Source organism: Acomys russatus, chromosome 17, assembly GCF_903995435.1.
Source record: "Acomys russatus chromosome 17, mAcoRus1.1, whole genome shotgun sequence".
NCBI lineage: Eukaryota > Metazoa > Chordata > Mammalia > Rodentia > Muridae > Acomys > Acomys russatus.
Window position 1 is genome coordinate 2,176,705 of NC_067153.1, and position 27,240 is coordinate 2,203,944.

Here is a 27,240-nt window from a genome sequence, read left to right on the forward strand (position 1 = left end):
TCTTCACAGCACAGTTGGCGGCCAGTTAAAGGAGAGTTTCAGATAAGATATAAACCACCTAAATTTGAGGTATGGAGCCTCTGTAAAGTCCTGCTGTGTCAGCTCTACATTCCATTACCCACTGACTCTCAGCAGAAAGGAAGAGGGAAAGAAGTATTTCAGGGGTTTACCAAATGCCTTACTTGGGCAATGAATTAGTAAATACTATCAATAGACTGAAAGAAACAAAATAAAATTACTTAAAAATGACCCAGATGATTAAAAACATCAACTTTGTGAGACTAATCACGAACCGAGTTCTCCTCCTCCTCCTCCAGTTCCCGCTGCTGCTCTTCGTGCCTTTTGGCTTTTATTTCCATGGCTTCTGTGATCAGGTCTCTTAATATTGACACGGGTTTTGCATTCTTGATAAATGGATGCTAAAAGACAAAGTTAAATGGTATAAATTAAGATTTTTCTATAATATAGCCAATAAACATTAAAATGCCAATAACTGATAACCAGGATCATAGGCTCCAATAATTATTTTTTAAAGATTTACTGATTTATTTTATATAGATGAGTTTTTTTATTTCCATGTGCCAGAGGAGGGCATCAGCTCTCATTATAGATGGTTATGAGCCACCATGTGGTTGCTGGGAGTTGAACTCAGGGCCTCTGGAAGAGGAGACAGTGCTCTTAACCTGTGAGCTATCTCTCCAGCCCTGCAATAATTATTTTATTTACCAATAATATGTTGATTAGGAAAATAATATTTTGTTTGCTTTAGAAAAATGTTTTAAAGTCCAATTGTTTTTTTAAAAAATCTAAGCATACACACAAAAATATAATCCTATTAATAACGTTAAATGGTCTTAAAGATATAATTGTTCAAAGAAAATGGGCATTAAGTGGTAAAAGTATTTCAAATACCTTATTTTCCAGCATAGAAGATGACTTTTTAATTGTGCCCCCCCCCAAAAAAACATCAGTGCCAAAGTCAAGAGTTGTTGTATGCCAGGTGCTTATCTGCAGCTTGCTTCCCCTGCTTCCCATGTCTGGTGCACACAGTGGAGGGGACTGCGCCCAGTCCCCAGTCTGGGCGGGGGGGTAGGAAGCAGGAAGAGCAAGCTGACCACACCTTCTTGTACCTCCAGGAGAACATGACTGTGGATTGGCCGTCCACCAGAACCTGCCCATTCAACCCTGAGGGCTGCATGTCCTAGGGGTGAGTATGGACCCTGCCTTAAAGGGTCAGTGTAGGCTGACACTGGCTGTCTGCAGGCATTTAATAAAGCACCTGGCTGTCTGTGCCCTGCCTTCAAATAGACACATGCCCAAGTCTTCTGCACAGGGTGTGAGTTGGAAGGGGGGTAGTCCTATACAGCGAGTATATTCCAAACTCTTTAAATCTCCTTTTTAAATTTTAATTAATTCATTCAGATTACATCTCAATTGTTATCCCCTCACTTGTATCCTTTCATTCCTCCCTCCCTCCCTCTTTCACCCTACTTCCCTCCCCTAGGTCTGTGACAGAAGAGGACCTCCTCCCCCACCATATGATCACAGTCTATCAAGTCTCATCCTGGTAGTCTGCTTACCCATCCTCTGAGTGCCAGCAGGCCTCCTCACCAAGGGGAAGTGGTCAAATAGGGGGCACCAGAGTTCATGTCAGAGTCAGTCCCCACTCTCCACACAACTGTGGATACTGTCCTGTCCCTTGGCTAGATCTGAGTAGGGGTTCAATATCTACTGCATGTATTGTACTTATCAAAGCTGTATGCCCTTTGATAAGAAAAAGGAAAACCATCGTAACAGGCTTGAACTCCTTTAAACTTTACTTTTTAATTATAGTTTAAAATTGTGTGTGTGTGTGTGTGTGTGTGTGTGCGCGCGCGCGCTCGCGCGTGCGTGCATGTATGTGTGCATGTGTGTGTGTAGGTCAGGGGACAACTTGTGGGAGTTAGCTCTTTCCTTCTACCATGTGGGTCCCAAGGATCAAACTCAGGTCCTCATACCTGGCAGCAAGTGCCTTTACTAGGTAAGTTACCTCATGAGCCCTGAGTAGACTAAATTCATCACTGATAAGAGCATGAGAGAAAGTGGAGGGAAAATAAATGGCACAGATAAAGTTGTTTTTAGGTAATAATCTAGCTTCAAAATGCAATGTTCACAATTGTGTGCCAGTATATATGATCAGAAGGAAGCATCCTGTTTATTTTAATAAAGATCACAAACATATATTAATTTAAAAATATTAATAAAGAACACAAAGATATATTTAGAAAAAACATACAAGTGATGAAGAAATTAGAAACACTTGGAAGGTTCTATAACACCAAAAACAAATTATTTGATAAAACAGCTATGGGTAAGAACCTTACCATCATTTGAAAGTCCTAAGATTGATTATAAAGAATTACTTAATTCTTTAGCATAGTCAGAGACTGACCCTCAGATAAATTCTGCTGCATTGACCAATCCTCAAGGATCCACTAAACAGTCCTTCAGTAATACCCTGAGCTAGCTATGGAGGGACACTCAAGAGCCCTCACCCCCCTTTCTGCTGGCTATGACTCAGCGGCCACATTTTCCCTGTGAATGTGAACAGTGTCATGCCACTTCCTGGCCATTGGGAAGCATATACTTCTCCATGACCCCGTCCTTCTGTGCCACACGGTACTTGTGATACAACTTTCAGCAACTACAAGATAGAAGGAAGTGCGCAAGGAAGGTGAGCATAAGTAGAAAGACCAGCCAGAAAAGGAGGACCAACAAATGTTCACTGCCCTTCAGAAATGTATCACCTAAAATCAGGAAGACAAATATGTAATTTAAAGTTATGGTTTGACATACAAGTTACATTCACAATGGTCCAGCACAACCTCCATGTTACAGAGATGTAGAAACAGAAGAACAATCTGGGGGTATAATGTGATATAGGTTGCAAGCTTAGCGTATGGTGGGTCCTGGGTCCCATCATCAGCATATGGTGGGTCCTAGGTCCCATCTCCAGCATATGGTGGGTCCTAGGTCCATCTCCAGCATATGGTGGGCCCTAGGTCCCATCTCCAGCATCTGGTGGGTCCTAGGTCCCATCTCCAGCATATGGTGGGTCCTAGGTCCCATCTCCAGCATATGGTGGGTCCTAGGTCCCATCGTCAGCATATGGTGGGTCCTAGGTCCCATCTCCAGCATATGGTGGGTCTTAGGTCCATCTCCAGCATATGGTGGGTCCTAGGTCCATCTCCAGCATATGGTGGGTCCTAGTTCCCATCTCCAGCATATGGTGGGTCCTAGGTCCCATCTCCAGCATATGGTGGGTCCTAGGTCCCATCTCCAGCATATGGTGGGTCCTAGGTCCATCTCCAGCATATGGTGGGTCCTAGGTCCCATCTCCAGCATATGGTGGGTCCTAGGTCCCATCTCCAGCATATGGTGGGTCCTAGGTCCCATCTCCAGCATATGGTGGGTCCTAGGTCCCATCTCCAGCATATGGTGGGTCCTAGTTCCCATCTCCAGCATATGGTGGGTCCTAGGTCCTATCTCCAGCATATGGTGGGTCCTAGGTCCCATCTCCAGCATATGGTGGGTCCTAGGTCCCATCTCCAGCATATGGTGGGTCCTAGGTCCTATCTCCAGCATACGGTGGGTCCTAGGTCCTATCTCCAGCATACGGTGGGTCCTAGGTCCTATCTCCAGCATATGGTGGGTCCTAGGTCCTATCTCCAGCATACGGTGGGTCCTAGGTCCTATCTCCAGCATATGGTGGGTCCTAGGTCCCATCTCCAGCATATGGTGGGTCCTAGGTCCATCTCCAGCATATGGTGGGTCCTAGTTCCCATCTCCAGCATATGGTGGGTCCTAGGTCCCATCTCCAGCATATGGTGGGTCCTAGGTCCCATCTCCAGCATATGGTGGGTCCTAGGTCCATCTCCAGCATATGGTGGGTCCTAGGTCCCATCTCCAGCATATGGTGGGTCCTAGGTCCCATCTCCAGCATATGGTGGGTCCTAGGTCCCATCTCAGCATATGGTGGGTCCTAGGTCCATCTCCAGCATATGGTGGGTCCTAGTTCCCATCTCCAGCATATGGTGGGTCCTAGGTCCTATCTCCAGCATATGGTGGGTCCTAGTCCCATCTCCAGCATATGGTGTCCTAGGTCCCATCTCCAGCATACGGTGGGTCCTAGGTCCCATCTCCAGCATACGGTGGGTCCTAGGTCCTATCTCCAGCATACGGTGGGTCCTAGGTCCTATCTCCAGCATATGGTGGGTCCTAGGTCCATCTCCAGCAGCACTTATCTACTTCACAGAATGATCAGTGTGAAACAACTAAACAAAAAAGATACGAAGACAAAGACGTCTGATTAGAACTTAGTGGGAAGATGTGTGTAACCCAGTTAACAATACTGTTTTAATGTTCTATGAGGTTAGGATTAACAGTGAGGCAACTAAGCTGTGAGAATGAAAAGCCTGGATTTTATGTGAGAATGGCTTTAATAAACAAGTAAAGAAAATAACACATCAGAAAAAATGTTGGTGTTATAATTCAGAATGGAATCCAGTAATGAAATGCAGTGGCACGATGCAGGTACAAAAATAAAGAGGAAAGATAAAGTTCATGGGAAAGGAGAAAAGATTGATGGCAACAAAAATATCAGTCAAACACAAAAGAACCCATAAATAACATAGGGGGAAGAAGATTAGGAGGAGATTTAAACAACATAGTGGTCAAACATTTCATATTCTCAAGCCCTTTGGAATTCAGATGCTTTGATTTGAGATGCTCAACTTGAAGTCTATATATATATTCAAATCCATTCAATGAGATCTAAATACTTCCTATTCCCAGCATCCTAGGTGGGAACATTCAACTTGCGTGAACAGAAGTAAGAGATCAGCACTGTAAAAACAGAACCAATAAAATTACAGTCTTAAGATATAAAAATCTCAACCTGGACTATACTTTGTTATCTTCTCAGGGGAAACTGAACCAGCACATTAAGCCATAGTCATATCTCAGTTCCAAGTGCATCGCAGCTTTGGGCCACTCACTATAACTTCACTGCAGTGCTCCACGGAAAGCTAAATATTCTGAACCTCAAACATCTCCATCTGTCCAGCTCATTGTGTATTCCTGCTTTCTTTGTATAACTGCTACCAACAACATGACCAACAACAAGGAACCAGTGGCCCAGGTATGCAGGCTCACCTGTAATCCTAGCAGTCAGAAAGCTAAGGCAGGGAGGGGTCCTGAGTTCAAGGATACCCTGGGTGCTAGACTATGAGAGACACTATGTCAAGATCGAGTGTGTGCATGTGCACGCGCGCACACACACACACACACAGAGAGAGAGAGAGAGGGAGGGAGAGTTGGTAGTAAGGTGATAGTTGAAAAATAGTACTGTATTATTTGAATGAGTGTTCTGTGCAGTCAGAGATGAAGTTCTATCATACACAGCAGTGTGTTTTTAAATAGATATTTCTAATGTATGTGTATAACATTGAAATGGTAAAGCAACATTTAAACAAGTGCAGAAAAAACAATATGGCAAAAGGAAAATGCAGCAACTTCATAAAATTCATTAGCATATGGTTATGTGCCAGTGTGAATCAGCAGATCAAATTCCCCTGGTATTAAAATCCTACAGACAACAGCTGACATGGGGTCACTAGCTCAAGTCCACTCTTCCTACACAGATGATGCATTTACACTAAGTACATCTGACTCATGTTTCTCTAAGAGGAATATTGAAAAGAACTTGGGTTAAAGATAAGGAATGAAATACTGGTCAAATATAAAATGTTACAAATGACATGACCCCACTTCCCCTTGGTAGAAAGGCCTGGTGGCACTCAGAGAAAGAATAAGCAGGCTACTAAGATGAGACGTGAAAGTCTATGACCATATAGTGGGGGGAGGAGGTCCCCCTCAGTCATAGACCTAGGGGAGGGGAATAGGGTGAAAGCAGGAGGGAGGGAGGAATGGGAGGATACAAGTGATGAGATAACAATTGAGTTGTAATCTGAATAAATTAATAATAAAAAATAAAACAAAACAGAAAACAAATGACATGACCAAAAAGAACACAATATAAAGAAGAGTAAGTCAATCAATATTTATATATTTATATTAATAAAGCACATAATATAAAAACATATTTTGCTCAGTGCCTGGGATGCTGCTACACGGCTTTAGTGTGAGCCGAGTAGGAACAGCACACCTACAAACGGGGGGTGGGGTTGGGGTTGGGGGCAGACAAGGAAAAGGAGCATGGTGCTGCCACAGAAATGCCAAAATAAACTCCAGATAGATTAAGGGATTAAGTACTTTTTAAAAATGGAAATGTGAAAACACTACAGAATAATGTAAAGGATAACCAAATATTAATTCAATGCCACAAAAAGACGTGAATAGACACAACTTGAAATGTATGAATGTGGTATGGGCCACTTATATGAAAGAGTTCTTTACAATACTTCAAAAGAATAAGATGAAAATACCAAATTCTAAAAGGAAATGGTTTTGTTGGCTTTAAATGTATCTGAATTAAAAAATTATACCAAAGTGGATAAAAAATTACCTAAGCTAACACACACACACATACAAATTACCTTTAGATCAATCCATCATGTTTTTCTTCTTTAAGGTTTATCTGTTTCTTGAGGCTCTCATACATAAGCACTATACTCAGATCACTGGCCACACCCTTCCTCTGACTCCTCCCAAGCTCATCAATCTTTTTCAACTTTATGGCCTCATTTTCTTTAATTATTACACACACGCACACACGCACGCACGCACGCACGCACGCACACACACGCACACACACACACACACGCACACACACACACACACACACCACTCCACACATTTAATTACTGATATTCACACACAAATAAGCTTTTAAGTACAACATTTAGTGTCGCTCATGTATGCATATCTATTTAGGACTGACCACCTGGGATTGGATAACTCATCTGGAGGCTCATCCCTGGTGTACACTGGTTCTCCTCCTCTCAGCAGCCACTAATTCCCTGCATGTATTAACTTAGGGGGGTGGGGCCGGGGCTTTATGAGATTTGCCCCACCCACATGGCATGCCACGAATACCAATGCTCACAGACTTCCACGGCCTTTATGAAACTGTGTTCTCTCAAGACAAAAAGCCATAACAAATAACCTAGTTAGAAAAATTTCAGACAGCAACTGTTGTACTAGAACAGTAGTTCCCAACCTTTCTGATGCTGCAATCCTTCAACACAGTCCCTCATAATGTGATGATCCACAACCACCAAATTATTTTTATTGCTACTTCATAACTGTAATGTTTCTACCACTATGATTGTAATGTAAACATCTGATATGCGGGATGTTCGTAGACAACCTCCATGAGAGAGTTGTTCGACCCAAAAGGGGTAGGTTAGAGATAGGTAGACAGATAGATAGAGACAGACACACAGACAGGAAGACAGACAGACAGACAGACAGACAGAGATAGGTAGATAGGTGATAGGCAGAGTCTAAAGTCCAATAGCATGATACTTAAAATATCTAGTTTTGAACTGAAAAATCTCTGATGATACCAAGACCAAGAAAAATGTCAATTTAAATAGGAAAGAGGCAATCAAGACACCTTGACAATATGATGACATGGACATTACACAAGCAGAAAGAAATAAGCATCCTTGTAAATACAACAAAAATCAGAATGTATTACACAAAGACATAAAAGGGATACATGACAAAGTTTACAGCTGAGAAATACAGTAACTGAAAAGCTAACTAGATCAATAGGCTCAAAAACCAAATCAACCAGAAAATAATACATGATCTGGAAGATGAGACAGGAAATAGCGTGGAACATAGAAAAGAGCATGTTATTAGATCTTGGCCCAGGCGGTCTGTAGGGCTAAGACACAGGATCTGACATTGTGTCAATAAATAAAAAACAAGACGACACTGAAAACCTATTAGAAAAAACTTCCATAATTTGGGGGTGGGGAACCTAAAAGTAACAATGTGCTAACCCCAACCAAAAAAGAAATTATTGGAGACAGCAAGGAGTAACTATCCTAGTGAGATTTCTCCTAAGAAAGGAGGTTGTGGTGACCCTCCTCCAACAGAACAAGTGGGGTGTCCAGCTATGTGTCTCCACGTGATGCAAGAAAATACCACAAACTTCTAAAAGTGTAGTTAAAATAGTTGTGTAAACAAGGGAAATAGTGTATAGAACCTTGGGGCATCAGGAAGACGAACGACAGAGAGAAGAAATACAGTATGTTCCGCTTCTTCTTGTGAGTTTCCTCAATTGTGTTTTATGTTTAAAGCAAATACTGCAGAAGTGATGTGGCTCTCTCAGCTACAGCGAGGAGATCTTGAAGGTAACTATAAGACAATGGAGGGTCACAAAGGAAGGTAGAGTTGCTTCTACATCCTACTTGAATGGGTAAGAAAAAGTCAAGACACCATGGAAACTGATGCTCTAGCCCAGGGGCTGACTAAAATAATATAGATCTCAGTTACTCTACCATTCTTGTCCAAAGTGAAGAAATAAAAAGGGCTTAGGCCTGTGGAAATATGGCTTAGTGGGCAAAGGTGCTTGCCACCAAGCATAAAGATCTGAGTTTAAACCAGGAACCTACACAGTCCCCACAAGTTGTCATCTGACCTCCACATGTGTGCTGGGGCCTGCATGTATTCTCACCCTGATATAAATAAACAAACTTAACTATAACATTTTTAAGAGGACAGGATGGGGACAAATGTAGTCTATCTAGAATAATCACTGGTTTACTAAGGGATCGTCAGTGAGTCATTTAATTTTCTGGATTATAATACTCTTCTGACATATTCTAAGTGCTCCCATCCTTTCTAACTTGAAAACGAACAAACAAACAAAAATACTTTTATCATAGAATTTCTTTTAGAAATAATGACTTTATCTTAAAAAATAAAAATAAAAATAAAATCAGTTCCCAGACACATTGTTTTCACTATCACATTTTTATGGCACTTTAAATTTTTTTCCTCCTTTTAAAAAAGACCATTCCTTTCTAGTGTTTCTTCTGTGCTGAATCATTTACATGCCCATTGTGACAATGGCACCAAGAAGCTCTTGACTTGTTTGCAGGCTGCAGCTTCCAAAGGGAAAAAATGGTCAAGACAGTTTACTGCCCGAACGCTCTGGTTCACTCGGATATTTAAGTTTTATTCCTTCTCAAATTTCTGATGAGGTTGAAGTTTTATAATTAAGCTTAGTAGGTTAGGGTTAAGATGTTTTTAGATCAAGATAGATGTTTTAAGTTAATAGAGACGAGAGATGCGAGATATTGATCTTCACTCAGAAATTTAGAACCAACAAGAAAGGAAAGATGTTTACTTCAAGTTTACCAAATACAAATAGCCAAATCACTTTGAATGTAACATTTATATAATTCCTGATTGTCTTGTGGTTCTTCCTGCTCTATGGAGTTTGTTTTATTCACGTGTAATAATATAAACGTACATGTTAAAAAGAAACATAATAAAAATAAATAAATAAATAAGAAGCGTCTGAAGAGTGTGTTAAGGTGAGGCACACTGTGGACACACTGCGACACACACAGTGAGGCACACAGTACTTGAGAGTTCTGAGGCAGTTCTGTTGAGGAAAGTTCCATAAACTTTTTTTTTTTTTTGGTAAGTATTAAGTTGTTTCTCATTGCTTTACATTTCAAACATTTTAAAAAAGCCTCTTGGTGTTCTCAATCCAAAGTTTATTGACAGCAGGGACACTAAAGCACTTCACTCAGGTAATCTTGTAACTAGTATTTATAACATGTAATAATCTTCTCAGGGAGCTCAGGGACCTTGGATTTACATATATTTACATATATTTACATATGTCGGAGTGGGGCAAAAGGTTAAAGGAGAAATGCTGAGTCAAGGGCACAAGGAAAAGCCCAAGAAATAAAACCTATAGAGACAAGAACTCAAAAGAAAATGGACATAGGAACAGATACAAGACAAAGGAAAAGTGCAGGAGAGCTGCGTGTATGTCTCCCACCCATGCTCCCTCAGCGAGCAGTCAGCGGCAGGAAGCTGCCTTAGTTCTTCCTTGCCTCACTGACCTGTAACAGCTGTGTTGCAGTGGCTCTCTGCTCGGGGCTCTTCACTAAGCACTTCTTAACGAAATCCGTGAAGTCGTCGGACCACAGCTCAGGCTTCCTGAATGTCGGTGGCGGGTTTGTGGGAATCATAAAAATAGCCTAGTGCAGATGAAACATCCAAAAGACACAGTAAGAACCACAGGAGGACACCAATAAATACGCCTCTATCCTCCTATCAAATCCTAAATCCTGAAAATGAAATTAAGCTCATACAGGAGTTCCAGTCAGAACGAAATTCAGGAACCCAGTCCATCTGCGGCTATGGCACCCTCTTCCCTTGAGGCCCTCCACCCCAACTGTGGCTCAGTGAGCACGTCACTTCTTAATCTATGATTTTTAATCTCTCTCCAACGGAGAAACATATATAGCCCTTTTCCCAAAGACATCCCCTGTCAACGACACACTTCCAAATCTTGCTACTGTGTGTCAGACTTACTAGCTACTTCAGTTTTATGTTAAGCAGCACTCCTGCAATCTGCATGTGTAACCTAAATTACTTAAGCATAAACAAAATTACAACTGTTACTTGAATAATAGATTGTGAAGATTCTAAATGAAAAGGTTTTAAAATTTATCACTTCAATTTATCAGAAATAGGCTAAGTGCTAAATATTTAATAGCTGTTAACACATTCAGATACTGAAAAATTGAAAGCTATAAAACGCTCCATCTAACAGCCTCTGTGTTAACCATCTCTTCCAAGTTCCATGTGAGAAAATAAAACCAAACTGTAACAAACATATATTATGCCCAATAAACATTAACATCTTTATTCATACATGCTATTAAAAGACAAGAGGCAAACAGCAGCAACAAAAATTTTATGAAATAAAATGAATTAGACCAGGTAATAACAACTCATAGGTATTTTATGTACTACTAACACACATTAATAGGTAAATTTACTTAATTATACAATTAGCACCATACATGTGATGACAAAACAAAAGATATAACAACCACAAGTAAGCACATGCAGCATTCAATCCCAGGCGTGTTAAGCAGAGAGAAACTCAGAAGAAGGCCCCAAAGCCTCCCTTTCTAAGTCTGAGAATTCTTCTCCTTTTGGGAAGGCATCTTCAACACCTTTTCATCTGACTCTAGAGGGGCCTCTTTTTTTCTATGCAAACTTAATGTATATTAAGTTATGCTTATTCTCCTTAATGCATAAAAGGCAGAGGTAGTAATACTATAAAGTAAATAACATTTAGAAATTAGGATTTTAAAAATATATTTATTTATTTATTTATTATATATACAGTGCTCTGCTTACATGTACACCTGCAGGCCAGAAGAGGGCATCATATCACATTAAAGATGGTTGTGAGGCACCATGTGGTTGCTGGGAATTAAATTCAGGACCTTTGGAAGAGCAGACAGTGCTCTTAACCTCTCCAGCCGCAAAATTAAGAATTTTTGTCATTAAAAGAGAATTGGAATATTTATAGCTAAAACTTCTGGCCATATATGGGGAAAAGACCATCACTATAGAGCTGTATAAAAACATGTCTTACTGTATCAATTTTAATGCATTCCTTGAATAAAACAGGGCTTCTACTGTCCACTGAGTCTTTATTAATTGGAAAAAAGACAAGTATAATGTCTTGGAATCATTTGCAGTAAAAGATATACAACAGGATATTTAGTTCAACCCTCTCATTTTATAGAAAAATAACCTAATGTCTAGAGAGATTTAAGAGTTAAAAATAAAATTTCATATGTACAACACATCTGTCATTTAAAACATCAGAAAAGCATCATAATCTTGTAAATTTCAACAAGCAAAGATGGTTATTCAATCTAAACAAACACCTAAGAAGCTGTGAGACATGAGAAACAGAGCCCCATGTTGCCCTGCTTTCTCAGAAGGGAACAAAGCGCGGATGACCAAACTAAGATTCTGGAAGGCAGTGGGGGCAGCAAAGGTTACCTAGACCTACTGCAATCACAGCTGAGACAGTTAATAAAGCTGAAGTTTACACAACCAAACATGAGAGAAAGAAGAGTCACATCAAAGCTTTCTCAGCGAAAAGCAGCAGGGAGATTGGTTATGCAAAAGAAATGAAGTTCATGCTACAATGAAGTACAAAATTTTCAGAGACTTAGCCCTGAGAGCTAAAACTACAAAACTCCAAGAAGGAAATATATGAAAAAAAATGTCATGACAACAGATTTGATTATGATTTCTTGTATAGAACAAAACTTCAGGCAATAAAAATAATAAGGTGGATTTCAGAGAAACTGAAGGCTTTGTGGTCAATGGACACCACCACAAGAGCAAAAAGCAGGCCAGAATATTGCTTCATAGAAATCATAGAAAGCTAGAAGGCATAAAAGAGGCCTACATACCAAGAAGAGACTTGATACCCTATGAGCATATACAGGAGGAGGAAATCCCCCTCAGTTACAGTCATAGGGGAGGGGAGTAAGGGGAAAATGGGAGGGAGGGAGGAATGGGAGGATACAAGGGATGGGATAACCATTGAGATGTAATATGAATAAATTAATAAAATATATTTTAAAAAAGAGGCCTACAATTCAATTATCAAAATATATACAACTCAATTTTAAAATAGGTGAAGAACATAAACATTTCTGCAAAGAAGAAACAAAACTCTAAGCAATGGAAGATATTCATCATACGCATTAAGAAAAGGCAAATCAAACCGCAAAGATGCAGTCCTTCAAAATTCAACAGCAGAGTGACTGTCAAGAGAGGAGAGCAAGAGCAGAGAGGGAGAGTCAACAGACTATACCCTTAAAATGGGTAAGATGAAGATGCAGCTAGAGTTTAATTCTTGCAGGGGACACATGTTTAATTCCCAGCATGCACATGGTGGCCCGCAGCTGTCTGTACTCCAGGCCTAGGGAATATGGTACCTTCCCTGACCTCTGTGGGCATGAGACATGCACATGGTGAACACATACACAGGCAGGTAAAATACATAAAGTCAATGTAAAATAAAAGCAGGTGTGAACATTCTTACACATCTTATAGCACACTACACCTGTGAACATTTCTTAGAAACAGTGTAGCCCATATTGCAAAGTAAAATAAACACATATAATCACATACCTAAAGTTCATTTCTCGTACAGAGAGCTGACACTGTGATTCAGAGGTAAAGAACTGACAGGTCACAGAGCAGACAACGAGAGTGGGCTTGTTCGTTCTGTTGTATTTTTGTTCATGCTTATTTGCTCAGACAATGCCAAACTTAGCTAGAAGGTATATTGTGGAGCTAGGCTGATTTAAACCAAGACATCACTTGGCCAGTCAAGAACCTACTTTACCTAATGGTCCCTTTAACTAAGTGACCTTGTAATCTTTGCTATTATAATTTTAAAATAATATTTATACCTGGAACCCATGGAGCTCACAGTTCACTTGTAGAGAAAAAATAATGAGCACACGGCATGAAACTGTGTCTCTCAGTAAGTGGACACTGCTGACTCCACAGTGACACTGACTCTAGTGAGGCTTTGAGAATGGACGAAATACACAGCAGCTTCAGAATCCACAGCCAATCACCTGCTGCTTCAAACTAGGGGGAAATAACGAATGTGAACCTCTTCACTGCTGAGCAGTCCAAAGGCCTGAGCCCTGGAGAGCTGACCTCAACCTCAACTGCAGGGAGAGATACTAGATTGTCTAGATAAATGCTGCTCCCCTGCTGTTCTGTTACAAATTAGCAGATAACAGGGCCAGTGATTTATGTCCTTGAAGCTAATGCTCTCCTTTGAACTTTGAGCCAATAAGCTGCAGCCTTATCTTCAGATAATCTTAACATATAAGGCTCACCTGGCAGTAGCTATTAGAAACCCAAGGATAAAAAGCTTAACGCTAACCCTTATTTACCCAGTACTATCATAAAGTGAGTATAAATGTCACATCATAACTTGCAAACAAGCACTGTGCAAGCATGAACAATGAGCATACAGTTCAAATAAATAAGTCTATCAAAATGTCTCCAGGAAAATCACTATATCTTTCATTTCTGTCTTTAACTTTTTAGAAAATCAATATCGGACTAGTAGATTTTCTCACAATCTTTACTGGGTTTGACTGACCATGAGGATCCTCCTAAGAATCTCTGGGCTTTGAATAAGTCATAAGCCCTGTTGTAGAAAGTGTTGATTACCAGTGGCTAGCCTTAAACTCCCTGTCTCCAACCAAATAGCACAGGCACATATTAGAGCCATATAATTTATCTTATCTCTAGCACCATTTGATTGAAGAATGTGAGTACAATAAATTGTATGATTATCCTGTGCTTGTTTCTACACAATATACTGCTTAACTACATACTGAACCTACCATCAAGTTGTGTCCCCCCCCGCCCCTGGTCACAAGTACTCTGAAGAAGCCAAAAAATAAATGTGCTTCAAAACACCTAACCAGCTTTGCGCCTGCAGTCTCATGCCTTAGACTCTGGAGAGGAGAGCCCGGGCTGCTAGAGAGTCTTCACTGAGGTGCTATCACTCATGGAGTTAGAATCACAATGGAGTGAGTCAACATGCATGTAGGAGTTAAGCCACTGATCCGTGAATGCACAGGAGCAGGAGCACGCCAGGATAACAGTAGACCACAGCTACAGGAGCAAAGGGAGAGGGAGCTGGGGAAGGACCTTAGAAAACAACAAAGAACAACAGAGCTGTTTTGTGAGTGAACATAATACACAGGTAGCAAGCTAAGTCAAATAAAAATTGTGATTTTTTTTTTAAAAAAAGGAAATATAGTAAAACCTCTTTTTAAAAATTCTACAAATAAGAGCAAAGAATAAATGAAGTTAAAATTGGACCTCAGTCAGAAACACCAGCCACCTGGCTGTGCAGCCCGGTGTTTTGTTTTTATACAAGTGAGATGGTTGGATCTAGTTCTTCTTTTTGTACAAAAGATGTTAGCAGTCCAGGTGTAAAATAAGCTAGTTTGAAAGAAAACGAAAATATGGAAAAGGTGTGAAGCAAACCTTGTTCCACTGAGTAAAGCGTCAGGTCCAGAAACTCACAACTTGTTCCATCTCTATTTGAGGCATGGTTCTCAAGCTGTGCACCTCCAGCACTTTGAGGTGTGTCAAATGACCCTTTTACAGGGCTCACACATCAGATATCCTGCATAGTATAATATACATTACAATTTACATTACAGTTCTTAACTGTAGAAAATTACGGTTATGAAGTAGCAATGAAAACAACTTTCTGGCTGAGGGTCACCACCACACGAGGAGCTGTACTCAAGTGTCAGAGCTTTAGGAAGGCTGAGAACCACTAAGACAGAGGAACCGCCACAGTCGTTCACCGAGCCAGGAAGCGCCGGTCCGCTTGCCTGGAAAGTAACCTAAGGGAAGAGGTGCAGTGGGTCCTGGGTCCTCTGTGAGACTGCACAGGAGAATCTCTCTGTCATTAGAGACACACCCTCTGGACAGCCTGCATCATCAGGGAAAGGCAGGCTCCCGTCTATGGATTATCAGGCTCAAAAAGAATCTCAGAAAAAAATTAATCAGTGTTTAAGAGAAACATCAGGGTGGGTAAGCTGAAAACTCAACCTGCCAAGAAGATGGAGTTGGAATGAGAGTAATACCTTTAGGTTAGGCCGGAAAGGAACTGCAAATTGCAGGAATTCAGGGAAAAAGTTAAGAAGAAAACAATCTATCTCTCATAACTCCTCCATCTCACCTTGGAAATGCTTTAATCTATGTCTTAGTAAAAGCATAATGAAAACACTCTTATTTATTTATTTTTATTTTTTTTGTTTTTTCTTCGTTTTTTTTTTTTTTTTTTTTTTCTCTTTTAAACCACGTAGCAATCTCTAATTCCATAGTCTTCTTTAAAATGTCTTATGAACCACAAGCAAATAGATAGGCAATCCCAAAGCCTGGGCAAGGAGTACTCAACGTGGGCCATATGTCAGAATCATCTGAGAAGACCCCGCCCCCTCAATTCTTGTTTTTCACAATAAGTGTATGAAGCCAAAGCACCCACTCCAAAGCTCACTGTACCAAGTGCAAACTCAGGGAAGCACGCCAGTTTCACAACTGAGAACTGACAGGAAGAGGGAAGTGAGTTACAGAAGCTCACTGACTCAGGGGCATGCCATGCTTTCATCAACAACAACCACACTGCTTCTGCTGTTACCAAAGAAAACATATTTTTACATATCTATGTTGTACATATATTTGCATTTTACCTATTTTACAATTTTACTCATATATTGCTAAGCAATTAGAATGCATGGCTGTCAAGAACCTACAGTTCTGCCCTGTGCGTGCCATAAGGAATGAGGAACAACCTCCATTCCTGCCTTCACGGAACTGGAAGGGTACCACAGGACTTCTGCCACAGTGGCATTGGAGAAGACCAGCCATGGAATGAAGGCATCTCTCCACTCCAGTGTTGTGAGGAGAGGCCATGGGAGTGTGGACTTCCACCTCAGCCTGGCAGGAGTCAGCAGCCCTTTGCTCCACCTGTTGAGGAAGTCTACATGACCATTGAGACTTTGACTGTCACACAACAGGAAGAGCCATCAAGCAATGGAGTGTATGTAGGGAGTCGGAACTACAACTCCACCCAGCCAGCAATGAGGAGTCACCCCTGTCACAGGTGTCAACGAAGGCTGAGTAAGGAATGTAGAGTTCAAACTGGTCCCCTACTGGAGTTATGTCACAAAAGTACATCTAACGTAGAGGTTACATGAGACTCAAGAGATGAGAAACATTTTAATGTCTAATTTTCAACTAAAAATTACTTATACTATCAAGAACCATGAAGATCACAACTTCATTGACAAAAAGACAACAGATGTTTAACAGAGGAATTAAAATATTTTAAAGTAGAACCAGAAGAAAAATGCTTTAATTATAAAAAAAAAAATGGTTGAAGGGCACTTTTTGTCAAGTCTCTCTGTCTGTCTGTCTGTCTGTCTGTCTGTCTCTCTCTCTCTCTCTCTCTCTCTCTCTCTCTGTGTGTGTGTGTGTGTGTGTGTGTGTGTGTGTGTGTGTGTTTCTCTGTCTCTCTAGGGGAAAGAACACTAAATGGACAATTTTAGAAATGAAAGCACAACAGCAAAAATAAAAAGCTCAGTATCTGGCTTCAACCTCAGGCTGGATGGATCTAATGAAAAAGAAACCAGTGAGCTAGAAGGCAGAACAATGGAACAAACCCTCATTCTGCATGAAAAACAGGGGAAAGGTGACTTGGGCACATGTGGGGACGGTGGGAGAACTGTGGAATGGACAGCTACAGAGTCCCATCAACTTCTCTGTGACCAAGTCAAAGTTCCCATATTCATGACAGCCGATTTCCTATTAGAAACCAAACCGTGAGTGTGAGAGAGGTGTAAAATGAAAACAGAAGAATGGCCAGCCAACTGATACAGTGAGATGACCCTGCATGGTGCACAGGAAAGCAAAACAGTCTAGGTGGAAGAAAGCATAAGAGAGCCGGAGCAGCTCGCTCTTGAAAGAATGTGAATGCAAATTTTCTGAGTAGAGAGAACTATGAAAATCAGAAAATGTGAAATACTAGGAAGGAAAATAGAATACAGTTTTTAAAAACGAACGAAGCAGAATACTTTTTTCTTTTACCTGAGTTTTTGAAATTATTTTTTGTAGTTTCAGCACAAAGATTTAATGCATGTGGAGGAATTATTAATACATAAGAGAAAGTAAGAACACAAAAAAGAAATTATATTTCTATACTTCACCCAAGCTGGTGAAAGAAAGAAACTCATAAACATTATGGATAAATCAAAATGGAACTCAAAAATACATTCAAGTAACCCACAGAAAGGCAAGAAAACAGAAACTAAAGGACTAAGAAAAAAATACAGAAAACAAAAGTATGAAATAAATCTAAAAAGTGAAAACCAGACAAATCCACTGTTAGAGTTAATAGACTTCAACAGACAGAATAACTGTTGAAAAGCAGGAAGGACAAACAACCTTAACCCTATCACCTAGCAGAACCTATTGGTCACTTACAGAGCATGCACATCTGTTCAAGGGCAGATGCCAAGAAAGATCATACACACACACACACAGCACACAGCAACAGATTCAAAAGAACTGAGATCATAGAGCATCCAATCACATTGCAATTGAACTAGCTATCTTAAAAGAGAGACGACCAGAAGACCCAAGACATAGAAACAAAACAGCAGTTTCTACATAATCTATGGGTCAAAAGGAGAAGCCTTAAGGCGAAAATTTAAAAATACTGAACTGAATGGGAATAAAAATGCAAAACATCAGATTTACAGGACACAGCTGGTGCAGTCCTGGGACGAACAAGGGGAACACTGGGTGCTCATATCAGGAAGGGCAGTAGGCTCATGTCGGCACTCCTGCTCACACTGTAAGGACTTGGAAAAAAGAAGAGCAAATTAAAGTAAGCACAACAAAGATAACAATAAAAATATAAACCAATGAAGTTTAAATTAGGAAAGTAGATGGAAAACCAATGGGAATATAAAAAACAGTTGCTAAACCTTAACCAAAATTAAAATGAAAAGGGGTGGTAAAGTTTTATACATAAAATAGTTATTTTAAGTGACTTTAAGTGCTGCTGCACTTCTGTCACTGACATCCATGTGTCTGTGGATAAAGGACTGAGAAATGCAATGGGTTTTTAGCATATTTACAGGCCTCTACACATGTTTAGATTTATGTGTAAATTTTCTATAAAGAACACCATACCATCTGAATGATGGACAATATAATTTTTCTATTACTTAACATACACATATTTTTAACATACACATTTATATTATTACACCTGAGTAAAATAAATTCCATACAGCAGGAAGAACCATGAGACAATCAGGAATTATATAAATGTTACATTCATAGTTATTTGGCCATTTGTATTTGGCAAACTGGAAGTAAACATCTTTCTTTTCTTGTTGGGTCTAAATTTCTGAATGAACATCAGTATCTATCATATCTCATTTCTGTTAACTTAAAACATCTATCTTGATCTAAAAACATCTTAACCCTAACCTACTAAGCTTAGCTTGTCTTCAAACCTATTAGAGACTTGAGAAGGAATAAAACTTAAACACCTGAGAGACCTGAAGTGCAGGTTAGCAGCTTCCAAAGTGAAAAACTGACTGAGACAGTTTACTGCCTGAATAGCCACCCAACACTCTCTATGACGTTGGAGCATCATCTTCAGCCTTCTGGCCCAATATTTCTGACAGACATATTTTACCAACCCTACTTCTGACAAAGGGCTAATATCCAATATATATATAAAGAACTCAAGAAATTAAACACCACAAAACCAAATAATACAATCGAGAAATGGGGCTCAGAATTAAACAGATTATTCTCAACAGAGACATATCGAATGGCCGAGAAACACTTAAAGAAATGCTCAACATCCATAGTCGTCAGAGAAATGCAAATCAAAATGACTCTGAGATTCCATCTTACACCCATCATAATGGCTAAGATAAAAAACTCAAGCGACAGTACATGCTGGCGAGGATGTGGAGAAAGGAGAACACTCCTCCATTGCTGGTGGGAGTGCAAACTTGTACAACCACTTTGTAAATCAACATGGTGCCTTGTCAAAAAACTGGAAATAGTGCTACCTCAAGACTCAGCTATTCCACTCCTTGGAATATACCCAAAAGATGCTCCACCACACAACAAGGGCATTTGCTCAACCATGTTCATAGCAGCCTTATTCATAATAGCCAGAATCTAGAAACAATCTACATGTCCCTCAGTCAAAGAATGGAATACTACTCATTTTTCTTTCCATTGCCTATGGCTTTACTTCTTGCCTTCTATGCTGACCGAATCTCTTACATTGTACTGAATAAAAATGGTGACAGCAGATATAGTTCTTTCTCCTAATAGAATAGAAATATTCTTTCACCATTAGCTGTTTACACACATTATTTATCAAATTAAAGAAATGCTCTTTACTCTGAATATTGTGAAATTGTTCACCATCATACATTGGTGTTGAATTTTATCAAGTGAATTTTGTTGCATTATGTGATCCTTCTTTTTAGTCTATTAAAATATAGTAAATTATATGGATCAAAGTGGTAAGGATCCTCCCTCCCTCCCTAACAGTCCAGTTTCTCAATTCTTGTTGTAGCAGCTTACAGCTATTTAGCACTATGACTCTAAATAAAACATCACACACACACACACACACACACACACACACACCTAGAACCCAAAATGGCAGCAATTCCTTACAAAGTTCAATACATATAAACGATTCAAATAATGTACACTTAGAGGACAAAATTATTGCCAATAAAATATACCTGTGGCTAACAAAATATGTCACACTCAGAACTCTGAATACAAAAATTTGAGACTTTCATTTACTTTGTCTAAATCTACTAGCCATGGAATATAATAAACCAAATGCTAAACAGAATTAGCAAAGGTTTCACATAAATATAGGGATGTGGATCCACTCATGCTCTGTGAATTACCTAGAGCTATATGGCAATACACAGCTTCCCAAAGATTAGGAAGGTAACAAACTTAATAATTTAACAAGAGGAGGAAGTAGACAGATGGCAGTACCTTAGGAAGAAAGAAAAACTGGAAAATCGAAACAAAACCTCCTAAGAATACTGTAAAGACTCTGAGTCTTATGACATACAAAAAAACAATACTAAACCGCCTGGGCCTGACTGTTAGCCAGTCGTTACTTAAGGAGTATTTCTACTTTCTCTGCTACCTCCATTTCCCGCTGCCTCTCCGTGACCCCTTTCTTTCCCAACACACCTATGTGCACACCTACCCTCATGAACAGTAAAAAGAAAGGCAACAAAGAAAGGCAATCTGGGGAGGGACCTTTATCACAACCACCCCTCAACTTTCATTTTCTCTCTTCCAGTCCATTTCTACCAGCCTCCAAGCATGGGCCCTCAGTGCTGGCTACTCTTCCAGAAAGTTCTGTGCTTCTCTCCTTTATAACATTTCATCCTTCCCACCACACATCAAACTTTCCATTGTCAAGTTCATCCCAGTTCAGTAGGCAAAGCAACCAGGCCGCTCCATGAGAGAAGGATGAATAACAACTCTCTGCCTTATGCATAAGCTTCAAGTATCTGTTGATTATAGTTCCAAATGTGGGCTGGAGAGATGGCTCAGCGGTAAAGAGCACTGTCTGCTCTTCCAGAAGGCCTGAGTTCAATTCCCGCGACGACATGGTGGCTCACAGCCATCTGTAGGTGATCTGACGCCCTCTTCTGGTGTGCAAATGCATGTGCAGATAGATCACTCATATATCGTTCCAAGTGCATCTATTTGGCAAATTTTCAGGAAAGATGTGAGGGGATAACGTGAGGCAATAAAATCAGCTTATTCCTCTAATTTCTAGCCATGATGAAGAAAGAGGAGTGCTTGTGGTCCTGAGTGTAACATGCCTCAGACACAGACTCACTTGAGAGTGTTCTTCCAGGGCACACCTGTACACTTTACTAAGGTGGGAACTCAGGAAGAAACGGGGTAGCCTGAGCAACATGTCTCCTATGAGCCTGAAAACCCCAGATCAGATTCATTAAGCAGGCAGAGGTAATTTGAGTAGATCTCTGTTAATTCCCATTAGACGTGGAGGACGATGATCTGTAGCTAAAATACTTTTAAGGTCTGATGTCTTAAGAAATGAACATAAAGGAAACACTTTACAACTCACCTTAACATTTTTTACTTTCATATATCCAGATCCTACATCCTAAGTAAAAATAAAAGACAAAAATCTATGTCTGTCTATCACATCTCACATTTGGACAATCAGAAAGCAAAAGAAATATCCCTCCATCCAGCGTCTGAAAGCTCCTTACCTTTATTACCCAGCTCCAGCCACTCACCTTTTACCTGACCTGTGAAGAAGCAGTGCCTTCATGGTTTGTTTTCTCTGCTTGCACCCTTATGTGGCTACTAACCCGGCTCAACAGAAAGAAGCTGAACACAACACTGCTCTGTTTAAGACCTTCCAATGGCTCCAAGTCTCAGAGTAAAAGCTAAACATGAACCATGGCTCAGGAAGCCTCTGCGGCCTGGCCTGTGCTGCCCCTCTACCTCATCTCCAACTTCTCCTCATCTCACCAGATCCAGCGGCCTCAGCCGCCATGCTGCTTAGTTTCTTCTAAAGGAAACATGCTTTCAAAGAGATCTGCACAGCTCATTCACTCCCTCCGCTATCTGTACTAGCCCTAACAGCCACCTCATCAAAGACACTTGCTCAACCTATCTGTGCGCATATAATGCACATTTGCCATTCTGTGTCCCTTTTACTCTTATCAATATCTGACATCACTTTTTAAAATGTACATATACAACTTATTGCCTCTCTCTTCTGGTATGTAAGTACCTTTTTAAAAGGTTGGACTATTTTTTGTGGGGGAGGGGTTCTCTGTGTGGCTCTGGCTGTTGTAGAATCACTTTGTAGACCAGGCTGGCCTCACATTCACAGCAATCCCCATGCCTCTGCCTCCCTGAGAGCTGGGAATAAAGGCGTGGCCACCATGCCTACCTAAATGTTGGACTCTTTTTTCATTCATTGTTGTATCTCAACATCCAAAACACTGTGAGAAAAAGCAATTACAAATGAGATAGGGTGCGAGTGCAACTCAAGAGGAAACTGTTAGCCTCGCATGCCCAATGCTCTGAGTTGGATACCCAGTACTGAAAAGAATTGAATAAGTACATACTAGCCTTATGAGGGGTACTTAAGCTGTGTAAAATCTTACAAAGAGATGGAAGTGGATAGCTAAATGTGTATTATACATACACACATTGTATATATAACGTGTGTTATATATATTATATATGTGTGTGTATTATATATAACACGTGTATTATGCATATATATTATACACATGTATGTATATTATATATGTGTGTATATTATATATAACACGTGTATTATGCATATGTATTATACACATGTATGTATGTTATATATGTGTGTATATTATATATATATATATATATATAATACATACGTTATACATAGTGTGTGTGTGTATGTGTGTTGGCTGGTCCTCTTAGGAAAACAGAAGACTTACTAGTAAGTGATTAACTTCAGAATAAAGTATATATGAGACACTGGCAAACAAGTAAATTCACCTTGAAAGACTAGTAAGTAACAACAAATATGTGGAAAATGTTATAATAAAACCACATAATTAAGCCCAGGGAACGAGATTATCTTGCCAGTATCTGCTATCACTGGCAAACAGCCATATTAACTCAGCTTCCCCAATTCAAAATACAAATGGAATAGTGACTTTGCCAAGTCACTGGAGAGAAAGACTGTATTACAATCTGGGTTCATATTGAAGTTACCTCATTCTTCTAACTTAGATCTGACCTAGAGGAAAATTTTTAACAGATTCTATTGGACAAGTGCCATAGTAAAGTTCAAAATTAGCATTTCAGATGCTACCCTAAAGGATTTCCATTTTGAACTCAAACCTGAACTAGGCTAAAAATAAAATATGATGAATTATGAGTATAGAGTGGATAAAAGAAACATCTTGTCAGAGAAAAAGAAAATTGTAACACTAGTTCCTCTTCTCATTTCTTCTGATTTCATTCGTGCAGTGCCTCACTCACGGCTTCGTGAACACATGGTAGCACTCAAGCTGTAGCAGATGAAGCAGATAAGGCTCCTCTTTCCTTCAAGTTTCATTATGTATGAACACATGAAACACACACACTTACATGCACGCACGTAACAGGATTCCATGTCGTCCAGGTTGGCTGCAAACCGGCTATACAGCTAAAACAGCTTTGAACTCTAGTCCTCCTGCCTCCACCTCCCAAGTGCTGGGATGACAGGTGTGCAGTACCACAGGTATGACTCACAGCACTGCTGCAAGGACTCTTCCCCCGCAAAGACATGGCTGGCTGAGTGCCTGTTCCTTAGAGGGCATCCACATAAACTCAACAAGTACGCACTACAGTAGCACTTGGGATGACAGTGACTTTACTGGTCTTCCTTATAGAGCATGAGTCAGGGAGGGGTTAGGCATCAAAACATGACTATCAAAAAGTCTCACTCTCACTGCGTGATGTGTATCCACTTCTCCACAGCAGAAGGGATGGAGACCTGCCCCTCCCTGTCATGTGCAGCTGGGGCAGAAGGCCATGCAGTGGCTGGGAGGTGCAGGAGGGAGTAGACAGACTCTCAGATGAGGACCCAGTGGCACATCCACAGACATGTCTTCCTTCCAAGTTATTAAAAGCACAAAGAAAACAACATACTCCAATTTTATACAATGTACTACAATATTTAATACCTGTATGTCACAAAACATTGCATTAATACCTTTTTACAATTAAAAAAACCACTAAATGTTGTACATCTGTTGTCAATAAAGTCATAATTAAAGAAGTCACCCAAATAAAATAAAGTGTCTAAGCTTGGTGGTTACTAAGTGGTAAGAAAACTCGGGATGTTTTCAGTGGAGAATGTTTAGAGGAAAGATGAAGAAAATGTAGTTAACAAAATATCACTGAATACAGAGAGGGCAAAGATAAAAACCTAAAGGAACCTACAAATAAAATACCACTAAAAAAAAAGGTGGCACATAAACAGAAAGGGATTCAGAGCCAAGGCCTCCCATAGTAACTCTGAAGAATCTGACTATTAAACTAGCCACAGAACTTGAACACTGGGTTCTAATGGGGAGGTTTTTTTGTTTGTGTTTTGTGTTTTAAGGGAATTAGGAGATCTGTCTGTGCTTTGATTTAGAATGATCAATTAAGCAGTGTAATGAAGGTCACTCTGGAGAAGAAAAGATGGGGACTACTGCAGAAATACAGAGGGAAAATATTAAGTATGAAGTATGGAAGTAGAGAAGTCTTAAGGAAGCGCCGATGTGTCAACTGTTGGTTGAGCAATGAGAACCTGAAGCGGCTCTGGCCGTGGGCGAGCAGGGCCCCATGGGCGAGCAGGGCCCGTGGGCGAGCAGGGGTCCGAGGGCGAGCAGGGCCCGTGGGCGAGCAGGGGCCCGAGGGCGAGCAGGGCCCGTGGGCGAGCAGGGGCCCGAGGGCGAGCAGGGCCCGTGGGCGAGCAGGGGCCCGAGGGTGAGCAGGGCCCGTGGGCAAGCAGGGGCCCCTTGGGCAAGCAGGGGCCCATGGGCGAGCAGGGACCCGTGTTGGAGCAAGAGCCCATGGGCGAGCAGGGACCCGTGTTGGAGCAGGGCCTGTGGGCGAGCAGGGGCCCCGTGGGCGAGCAGGGCCCGTGGGAAAGCAGGGACCCGTGTTGGAGCAGGGCCTGTGGGAGAGCAGGGTACCCGTGGGCGAGCAGGGCCCGTGGGAAAGCAGGGGCCCATGGGCAAGCAGGGGCGGGGCCTACACAGCGCGGTGGCCAATAAAAGTGGAAGATGCACAGAAAGATAACTCCCAGGTTTCAATTTGGCAACTGGTTGTATAAGAGACAATACAAGACATTAAATAAAAGGTTAAAAAAAAACACGAAAAAATATTAGATTTGAAGTGTCTCAACAGCATAGAAAAATAATTAAACAGAAAATTAAAAATAAGTCTAGGCCTCAAGATTGATAGCCACGGGGGCTGGGGGTAATCAAGAAATGGCATTTCAAAGAAGTCAAAAGAGCTAAGAATAGCGAATAGATATTCTGTCAACAGTTTCAGGTGGGTAGTGAAAAAAGGACCAAAGACTATACAAGGAGTGGTGAGAGGAGGCTGCAACAAGAGGCTCCTGGATCTCTAAGGTTTCACGAGAGAGGGAAGAAGAGTTGGGCAGAGGCAGCATGAAGGAGGGTACCATTCCACCGAATCGGAAGAGGGGAAAAAGGAGCACTTAACTTAAGACCCAAAACAAGCTCTGAGATGTTATTTTTATGATGAACAGTCTGTCTTTAGGGTATTTCTAATTTTTTCTAATTTTTTTATTGTGTACATTTGATACATGTATGTATCAAATACAGCAGCAATTACTGTTGGCGCTAGATAGCATGATTTACAAGACAGTATACGAAGTACCTAAAAAGAATCACCCCTTTTCATTTTCATTGGAACCCTAGGAGGAATTATTTATTTTATATTCCACAGGAAACTTCTATATTCTGCAAATACAGGGCAGAGTTATAAAGTAGCCCAGGCGGTCTAGCTCCAAAGCCCATGTTTTCAGCCATCAAGTCAGCCTGCCTGCTATGCAAGTAGATGAAAGTTTCAGAATAAAATTGGAGTTTACTAATCAGACACTTACTAAACTATGCTTAATCTATATTTTAAAAACAGATAATTAACAGTAATATTATTAAGACATTAATAAACATGCCTTTCTCAGTAGTGTACAGACACACACATAAGAACACCTCTTACATTTTTATCATGCAACAGAATTTTCTTGTTTCAACACAGATTGCCAAATTCATCATGAGAATTTCATTTTCTAGGCCAGAGATGAGGCCAATGAACACACATTTCTGACAAGTGCCCAGAGGCTGCTGGAAAGCATACCTTTAGAATGACGTTCATAGAACTGAGATTAACATAAGAACACTTGGTATGTGGTGTACAGTCAGTAAGAATTGTTCATAGTTATTACTAATGATGAATAATAGTTATTACCATTGTCGTGATTTATATATGCGATTAAATGCTACATCATTTGGTCAAAGACAGCACAGACTGCTATGGTACCTGATGACCACAGTGACCTGGCTTGCAGACTCCTCCCCAAGAGAGCTAACCAGGCAGCTCTCCCAGGGAGTAACCTGCATGCCAGTCCTCATCAGTCTTTCTCCATCATTTCTGAAGCACAAATGTCTTAGCATAGAACCTTTACCTAATTACTCATCTCTCAATAGGCTCTTAGAATATTACCTACTTTTAGTGTTCTCAACATAGAACCATATACCTCTAATAAATTCATATACTTCCTATGATTCTAAAGATCCAAAATAACAAAGAGAAAAATCAATATGTGTGGGTAATCCTCCCGAAGAACCTTGTATGAGTTACCTCACTTAACCTAGTAACTCATCAGGATAAAAGACTATATTTATTCTCATTTTATCATATAAGAAAATAAATTGACATATGTAGAAATTACTTTTGTCTAAATGATACATTAATAAATAGAATAGCTAGGCT

General features: G+C 40.4%; 1 protein-coding gene across 2 annotated transcripts in view; it reads right to left on the reverse strand.

Moving 5' to 3' along the window:
• Stk3 (serine/threonine kinase 3) overlaps window positions 1-27,240 on the reverse strand; it is a 248,492-nt gene that overhangs the window by 98,837 nt on the left and 122,415 nt on the right. For both annotated transcript variants that reach the window (XM_051159468.1, XM_051159469.1), the window contains exons 7-8: window positions 10,095-10,232; window positions 294-419 (exon numbers count right to left, since the gene is read on the reverse strand). In XM_051159468.1, coding sequence (XP_051015425.1) covers window positions 294-419; window positions 10,095-10,232 — 264 coding nt within the window. The remainder of the gene's footprint in view (window positions 1-293; window positions 420-10,094; window positions 10,233-27,240) is intronic.